This window comes from Onychostruthus taczanowskii, unplaced genomic scaffold (assembly GCF_017590055.1).
Source record: "Onychostruthus taczanowskii isolate IOZ18803 unplaced genomic scaffold, ASM1759005v1 scaffold9, whole genome shotgun sequence".
NCBI lineage: Eukaryota > Metazoa > Chordata > Aves > Passeriformes > Passeridae > Onychostruthus > Onychostruthus taczanowskii.
In genome coordinates this window covers 11,906,571-11,915,054 of record NW_024506993.1, presented here as the reverse complement: position 1 = coordinate 11,915,054, position 8,484 = coordinate 11,906,571, and the positions used below count along the sequence as shown (strand labels likewise).

Sequence of the window (8,484 nt, the reverse complement as noted above, 5' to 3'; positions counted from 1 at the left end):
GCTGTTTGTGGTCACCTGCCTGTTGGACCATGGCAAAGGACAGTGGTGGAATAATGGGAGAGCAGCAGTTGCGCTTGGGAATAGACTCAAGGACTTTTTTTGTGTGCCTGCTCTGAGCATGGCTCCCCACAGCTCTGGTCGTCCCTGGACTGTGAGCTTCCCTCTGTGCTGGTTGTGCCAGCAAGAGCACTGGGAAGGGGCAGCTGGGCTGGTTCCCTCATGTGTCCTGGGGAGCTCTGCACCATGGGAGAGACGCCTCCACAGAGCAGCCCTGCTGCTGGGACGGGGGACAGGAGCTGGAACAGCCTGTGCCCTGGCAGGGAGCCCCCATTCTGGAATTTCTGCAGCCTCTGCTCTGTGGAGGACAATGCGGAGTGCACGTCCCTGTTCCTCAAGGCTCCCCTGTGTCTGGTCTCCTCCCTGTGTGCTTCCTGATGCTTGGAGAAGACCCACCTTTTCCTGCCAGCCCTGCCCTAGCATGACTATTGACCAGGGTGGCTGCAGTGTGCTGGGTCTCACCCTGCACTGGTGGCTTTGCAGGGGCTGGGTGAGAGACAGCATGTGGTCCAGCCTGGCTAGGTCCAGGCCCCTAGGTACCTGCTCCTGCTTTCCTATGGCTGCCCCTGGAGGATGCTGCACCAGGCCCAGGCTTGTGGAGAGCTTGCCTTACGTAAATAGGTCACTTCTAGCCCAAAACTGGGGTGGCTGATGGGAATTGCCATGCATCAGCTGGCTAGAGATGAAACACATTCCTGCAGCTGGCACTGGTTTCTCCAGTGAATTGAACTCTGCTTTGCTGGCAGGGCACTGGCGACTGAGGTGGGGGGTGATGGTGCTCTGTGGACCTGCGGGGAACTTTGGGTAAGTAGCCTCCCTGGCACTGGGATTGGGCAGGGCAGAAGCAAGAAGAGGCAGGGGACATCCCCTGGCCTTGCTGGAGGAGAAAGCACCTTTGTCCCTGCACTCTCCCCATCCTGTGCTGCTGCCTTTTGAGTAGCTGCTGGACTTCTTCCCCTGAGCTGGGCCTGTGCCAGTGGGGAGGGACACACAAATGCCTTTTATGGAGTGAGAACAAAGTATTTCCTTGTTGCCAGGCAGTGACATCTCACAGGGCAGCAGCTCCAAGTTGCTGTGCTCCCTGCCCAGGGAAGAATGGTTCACTCTGTGGCCCTGAGCCTGCAAAGGGCTGACCTGAGCCACTGGGGACACGGTGGTTCTCAGCACACAGGGGCAGAGGGCTTATGCGCTGTGTTTAAGGGCTGTGGGGCTGTGCCCTTATGGCTCTGGGGCACCCATTGCTGGAGACAGTGGGTTCTGTGTGTGGCCCTGCAGCTGTGCCTTCCCTGTTTCTGATGGTGGTGGGCTTAAGTTTGTTTAACTGAAGGCTAACAAAACTGGTGATGCTGTAGTGGGGCTGGGGGCCACTGTCTTCCATCCTTGGCACAGGGTGAGGGTCCTGCATGGCTCTGTGGCCATCTCCAATGTGCCTAAGCCTTGGAATCATGTAGGGCAGGGCAGAGGGGACAGGGAATGAATGGCTTGTGTCCCTGTCTAGGAGCAAAGCCACCTTCCTTCAGTGGTATGGAAATGAGGGTTGGCTAAAGGGCCTCCCCCAGCCCTCTGTTGCCTGGCCTTTGTTTAAAGCCTGTAACTCAGATACCTGAATGAAAGCACAGCAAGCCCGGGAGACAGCCCCCACCAGCTGAGCACTGTGTTCCATTAGTGGGGATCCCCATCCCAGCACCCCTCACCTGCTCAACAGGGCCTGCTGCACCAGCCACCAGCCCAGGGCTTCTCCTCATGGAAAGACAGGGCCATGGTCCCTGTCCCTCCTGCCCCACAAACCACATGGGCAGCAAAGGGTAACCCTTGGAAGCAGCCTCACATGGTGGAGGGTGCTGCCTGCCATGCTGGGCTGCCAGCTCCAGGTGAGGTGATGGGCTCTGTCTTCTCTTTCTTGGGTTTGCACCATAGCAGTGTCCCCATCAGCTCAGTTGTGACAGGCTGCATTGGCCCCGTGTGGAGTCTTTCCAATTTCTGTTTGAAAGAGAAGCAGAGGAGCTCCTGCAGCCCACAGAGACAGGATCCATTGCTGTACCCCAGGCAACATCATGTTTTGCAGCTTTCCCACATGCAACAAGAAATGGACATGAGCAGGGTGGTGTTGGGCAAGGCAGCATTGGCCTGCTTGGAGAGAGAAGTGAAGTCAGAAATGTCCTTCACCCAGCAGCCGTGCAGCTGCAAGAACAGCCTGGGGAGCCCAGGAAGTCGTGTTCTCGCTGCCAAGCACCTTACCCCTGTGCCCTACTTCCCTCAGCCTCCCAATGCCTTCTGTCTGGCTATTGGGTTGGTGGCAGAGGAAGTGGCACTGTCCTGAGCCACTGTTTTCTGCAGCATGGCATTGGAGCCTGCAGAGCAGCCCCGGCAGGGAGAGCTGGGAAGGAGCAGTGCCGGCCCACAGAGTGCGTGGGCTGGCAAGGGGCTCTTCAGGTCTGGACGCGAGCAGAGTTTAACAAAGAACAGGGAGCTGTTGTATGAAGCCAAAGAGCTTGTTTTCCTGAAGAGAAGCTACAGGGCAGGCTAGGCTGTGTGTTGCTCCCCCGTAACCTGCGCCTCAATCCTTCCCGCAGCATCCCCCGGCCCCCCTCCACCACCCCTCAACTCTCCCGACCTTCTGTCTTCTTCGTTTCTAGGAAGCGCAGCTGTTGGCAGGCACTGGCTGCTCCTTCCTCCGGCCGCAGGAGGGGTCTGGGCCCCAGCCAGCCCCGGCTTTGTGCAGGACGCGTTGCGCAAGGAGCCCTGCGGGCACCTCGGCCCGGCAGGCAGGCGGAACAGAGCGGTCCCAGAGCCGCCCGCTGCCCCGGCAGCTTCGGCTTCTCCACATGTGCTCCACGGGGAAGCGGCCGTGGAATGAGCAGCGCCTCGCGGGTGTTTTCGGCTCAGCACCGAGCGCTGTGTTCCTTGCAAGGGTCGGGAGCAGGGCCTGCTCCTGCCCAGCGGAGCACCCTTCCCAGCTTGCTGGCAGGCAGCACAGGTTTGGGGGCTTCTCCCGTAAGGGAGTCGATGTAGTTGGAGAGGTGAGATCTGGAAGCGATACTGATGTATGCAATTGGAGGGTCCTATCTACAGCCTTTTAGTGAGGTTTTCCAGGAGGTAGTGCCATCAGGACACTGGGAAATAAGGACATGCCTGGCCATCCTGGCCTTGGACACCCCCAGCCCCCACAGGACACACTGAAGACACTGTCCCCAGAGCTGTGGGCCTGGGGTCCTCACAACACCTCACATCCCTATGACTTTTCACCCAGAGAGGGCTGGTGGGAGTGCAATAATATTTGTATACCTAAAAGTAGAGCGATTGATCCCACTGCTGTTTTGCAACGTGTTGACGAGCAGACGGTGCAGAATTATATAAGTGTATGTGGAGCTGGCAAGTTTGTGTTCCAATCATATGAGTGCTGTTGTGCAACACTTCCCCTCCACAGCTCTGGAGGAAAACAGGAGTGTGGGGGCTGCCACGCACGTACTGAGCCCTTCATGTCTTACAGTGATCCCAGTCCCCCAAGGCTCTGAGGGCAAGGGATGCAAGTATTCTTTTCCCAAGGTCTCAAGTTCAGCTTTAAAAGTCACCTGCAAGTGACGCAGCAGGATCCTTGTTCGTGGCCCCTCCCTGTCCAATATAAATCACCTGGCACCTGCAATTCAGAGCTGATTTCTCAGCAGCAGGAATTTGTCCTGGGCTCTGCATTCTACCCAGATGCAGAAGAAGGGGACCTTAACAGTGGAAATCCTTCCCAGCCGCTGTCTGGGAGAGCTGGGATGCCGTGCTGTGCACAGGAGGAGTCTGGGGTGCTGCTGTGCACGTGGGAGGTGGATGGTGGGTGCCTGCATCCCCCTCGGCTGCCCCTGCCTGCCAGCACAGCCTGTGCTGCCGACTTCGTGGAAACAAAGCGCCGTTATTCTGGCACAAACAGCTGGGCTTGTGCCAGGGAATGGCCGGGGCTCACCTGGAATGGGGACACAGCGGCAGGGTGAACACTGCAGCCAAACCGGGCGGGGGAGAGGCAGGCAGAGAATCCTGTTCCCGTGGGATATGGATAACTCCACAAACAGGAGCATTTTCCCTCCGGCAGTGGCCATCCCTGGCTGCCCAGCTCTTGCCCACCATCACACTGTTCCCTGCTGGGCATCTGGAAGGGACCGTGACCAGGCAGGAAGTCCAGACCTGAAGGGCTCCTGAAGGATTCAGCCCTGATTACATCTCACAGTTCTCAGTTAAAGCACCCTGCTGTTTTTTCAGCCTGAGTGTGCCCAACTTCAGCTCACCGCAGTGATTCCCGGTACCCACTGCAGTGGGGGAGTCTAGGCAACCGCTCACTCCCACTCCATCCTCCATCCCTGCGTAACCAGGATCAGAATTAATTATCTCACTGCCAGTGCTGGGAAAAGTGAGGGTCTGGGTGGGCTGTGCTGGGAGCAGGCAGGGAGTTGTGGCTGCTGCCAGCCTGGTTTTTATCGTATTACCACTGGTTGGATTGGGCTGTGAATGGTTTCTGGATGGGTTAAATCCCCCTGTAACTGTGAGCGGGGATCTGTGGACTGTTCCATCTCTGCATTCTTGCATCCCGGCAGGATGGCAGGGCTGGGCAGGGTGGGTGAGGGGTGTCTTTGTGGTGGGCTTGGCTGCAGGAGTATATACTAGTTCCACTGGAGTGCAGTAACCAGTCCCTGCCCACCCTGCTCCTTAGGCTGTCTGTGCTGGCTTTGTCAGGTGGAAAATTTTTCTTGTTCCTAGGGCAGCATGGAGAAAGACTTGTCTGGGGAAGAGGGAGGGGGCACCATGCCCTGCAGGGCTGCCACCCACTCCCCCAGGACAGCAAGAAGGCTCAGATCTCTGGGCAGCAGGGATCAGGGGAAGCGGTTGATGCCTTGGGGAGGTGGGGCTTGCAGGGGTCTTGGGCTACTTGGGGTAGTGTCCCAAAGGGTTGCTCTCCTGGAATGGGGCAAGGTGATGAATGGGGCTGGGGGCTGCTGTGTCTTCACGGAGAGCTCCAGGCCTGACGGGCTGTGTCCCATGGCCACCTGCCAGGTTATTGTGTCTGCTGCGGCACAGAGCCAGCCCTGGTCGTGCCCCGATCCCATGCTGGGGGAGCGGTGAGGAGCGGGACCGGCCCAGGGAGCTCGCCGGGAGAAGCCCTCGTGGCACCCAGGCGGGGCTGGCAGGCACACAAGGACTTCGAGGACTCAGTGGTACCGGGTGCTCCATTCCGAGAGGAGGGCCTGTTCGGGGACACCCGCCAGGACGGGCGGATTTAGGGGGGAAGCGATGTGTCTGCGGCCAGCCGGGCCATGGTGCGGGACAGAGGGGCCAGGCGCGGGAGGGCGATGGGCGATGGGCGGGAGCCGTGACCCCAGAGCCGGCAGGGGCCCCGTGACTGTGACTGGGGAGGGACACAAACGGGCCGGTGCCGGGGAAGGGCCTGTGCTAGTGGATCCTGCTAACGGGCCCTCGGGGGTCGGTGCCGGGGGTCAGTCCCGGGGGCAGTGTCCGAGTTCCGGGGGTCTGTCCCGTGGCTTAGTCCCGTGGGTCAGCTCTGGGGGTCGGTGCCGCGGTCGGTGCCGCGGTCGGTCCCGGGTGCAAGCGCCACCGTCGGTGCCGTCGCCTCAGGGACGCTGCGCGAGCCGCTGGCGCCCCCTGCCGGCACAGCGGACGGCGGTCCGGTCCGGTCCGGGCGGGCGGAGGTGGCGGTGCTGCCGGTGTCGCCGGTGTCGCCGCCATGTACCGGGCCCTGTACAGCTTCCGCTCGGCCGAGCCCAACTCTCTGCCCTTCGCTGCCGGAGAGACCTTCCTGCTGCTGGAGCGCAGCAACCAGCACTGGTGGCTCGTCACCCGCGCCGGCTCCGGCGAGACGGGCTACGCGCCGGCCTCCTACCTCCAGCGGCTGCAGGTGGGCCGGGCCGGGCCGGGCCGGGCGGGGGCGGCTCTGCCGGGGGTCCCGGGGCTGGGCCCCTCGCAGGCAGGGGGCTTTCCCGGCTGTCCCAGGCTGGGTGTGTGCCGGGCGGTGGCAGAGCACAGCCCGGTGCCCGGAGCAGCCCAGCCCCGGCCGCTCCTGTCCCTCGCGGGTCTTCTCCGGGAGCCGCTGGCCCGGCTGGGGAAACCGGTGTGCGATTTCTGTGGCCGTGGCTGCCCCTGCAGTGTCTGCGGCGGGCGGGAACAGCCTGGGACACCGTGGGATGGGAATGCCGTGGTGGCAGGGAGGCAGGAGACAGCTCCCGTGGTGTCAGGTTTGGGAAGCACCAGCCCTGCGGGTCAGGGACAAAGTGAGAGCTCAGCAGGCTCGTCCGGAGCAATGGGGCTGGTTATGGATCTCCAGGGCCTGGAAGTCTGACGGGCTGTTCACTCCTGCAGAGCTGGGAGAAGATAGGAAGATCCCTGGGCGATGCTGAGGGGGATTCCTCCCCGGAGTAAACGTGATTCCAGGTGAACTGGAGTGTCCCGGCCAGCAGCCGTGGTTGGTGGCACTCCTATGGCCAGCTCCGTGCTGGCTCTTCAGCCTGGGGGCTGCGTGTGTGTGGTACCCCCACACTGAGAAGATAGCGAGGGGTGATCGTCCCCCTTCCACTAGCACACCACGACACCCACAGCTCACCCCTGCTCTCCTGGGGGCCAGGAGAAGCCATGGCAGCACTGACAGCCAGGTTGGTGATACCAGGAGCTGCCCAAGGTCTGAGTGTCTGCTGTGGCCCTAACTGGGGTCAGAGGATGGAGTGCACCTTTTGCTGCTGGGATGTGAGCACTGTGCCATGCAAATGTCATGGGAAACAGGTTGCGTGTGGCTTGTACAGTGCAGGGGCTGCTTAGTGGAGGCTTCTGAAGGAAAACATGGCTTCTAAACTTAAAATAGGCATTTCATATAGAATTAATTCATGGTGACTTTTTGTACTTTTGGGCCACAGGATAGCTGTGGGACCTGGATGTTGAAGACTCTGCATCAGTGAATGGGTAACTGCATAGAAATGCATGTGAATGTTACAAAGGGGCCTTTTGGAATCTCTCTGAAAATGGTGACAACCCTCTTTATTTTAGTGTGCTGCTGCTGCTCCTTCAGATGCCATTGAATTTCTGATTAGCAGTAACTCAGGCTGTAAGTAAGTGTGGGTGTGGGCTTTGCAGAACACTACAGTGAGACAAGCATTAGCAGGAGAGTGTGTATGTGTGTCAGGGCAACACCAGGTCTCTTTGATGGCTTCTTGGTCCATCCATCCTGTGAAGCTGGGGCTCTTCTGCAGCCTGGCAGGATGGCCTGATGGGAGGGGACATCTTGTGGATCAATAAGCCCGTAATAAGCTCTTTACAGGAGCTATTTAGTTACAGAGCAAAGACCTTATTAAGTGCTAGATTTTAAACCCCACAGTGGCATAGCTCCAGGTTGCTGCTCATGAGTTTCCTCTCTGCAGTCTCTTGCTTCATTTGCTTGTGTGGCATGACGTCTTCTCCCTGCTGAGGAGCCTTCTCTAGGCTGCTCACTCATACCAGTTTTTCTTGCAGGTACCTTGTTAGTATGCATCTCAAAATCTTACAGGAAAGGTATTTATTCTATGACTTTACATTCATTTCTAACATAATATTTTGCTACAGCCTCAACACAGGTTGCAGCCTGCCAGGCTTACTCCTGACATGTTAGTAATGCACTGATGTTAAAGCAGCATTGCTGGTGACTTTGTGGGCATTCCCTCTAGTTCAGCTGTAACTTTCCCAAATGCTTTTAGACCTTGTTGCAGGAAACGGAGTCTTGCCTGCATCTGCTCATCTGTGTTTTGGCCATTAAATTTCCAGCACCTGAATTTGTTGATGGTGTGTGAAGCAGCAGGATCTAATTTGCTGCTCTGCAGATGCAGTCATCCTGCGTGTCTGTGACTGGCTTTCTGCTGTTGCATCTTGCCAGCTCTGAAGAGCTGATGAGAAGTCAAAACGTGTTTATTCATGGCAGAAAGCATTTGCTCCCCACAAGTGTGCTTGAGACTGTTTGCTCAATGTCCAGGACCAGCGCAAACATTTTGTCACCCAGTTTTGGTTTAGTAAGGGCGCAGAAACCAGTTAGTGGCAGCGGTTTGGGAGGTAATTAACGCTGCCCCAATGACAGCAGGGAGAAGCACCGCTAATGATTGGTGTTAGCAGGGAGAGAGCGTGGCCAACAGGAGTCACCATTGTAAAGGTAAGCTTGGCCTTCCTCAGCAGTGCAGTTAGGCTCCAGGTGAGCAAAAGGTTGGGGAGCAGTCACAGCCCCTCACAGCAACCTGCTGAAAAGATGCTCACGAGGGAGGCTCTTGCTGCTGTGCTCTATTAGGAACCTTAGTTTTCTTCTGAGCTCCTCTTGCATTTCATGGTTTGTGGTTTTTTTTGGTTGTTTTTTTTTTTCCTCAGCTTTCATAGATATGGGATATAGATGCCTTGGCTTCTCTAAAATAAAAAAAAAAATCCCAG

At 58.0% G+C, this 8,484-nt stretch overlaps 1 protein-coding gene across 3 annotated transcripts in view; it reads left to right on the top strand.

The window, feature by feature from the left end:
* The first annotated feature begins 641 nt into the window (after positions 1-641).
* NCKIPSD (NCK interacting protein with SH3 domain) overlaps positions 642-8,484 on the top strand; it is a 57,279-nt gene continuing 49,436 nt past the window's right edge. The window contains exon 1 of one of the 3 annotated variants that reach the window (XM_041425529.1): positions 642-861. Coding sequence is in view for 2 of the 3 variants with exons in the window: in XM_041425522.1 (XP_041281456.1) it covers positions 5,777-5,947 (171 nt within the window). In the remaining variant the exon portion in view is untranslated. Of the gene's footprint in view, positions 862-5,239; positions 5,352-5,711; positions 5,948-8,484 lie in introns of those variants that run through there. The other 2 variants (XM_041425528.1, XM_041425522.1) reach the window with 2 other exon arrangements.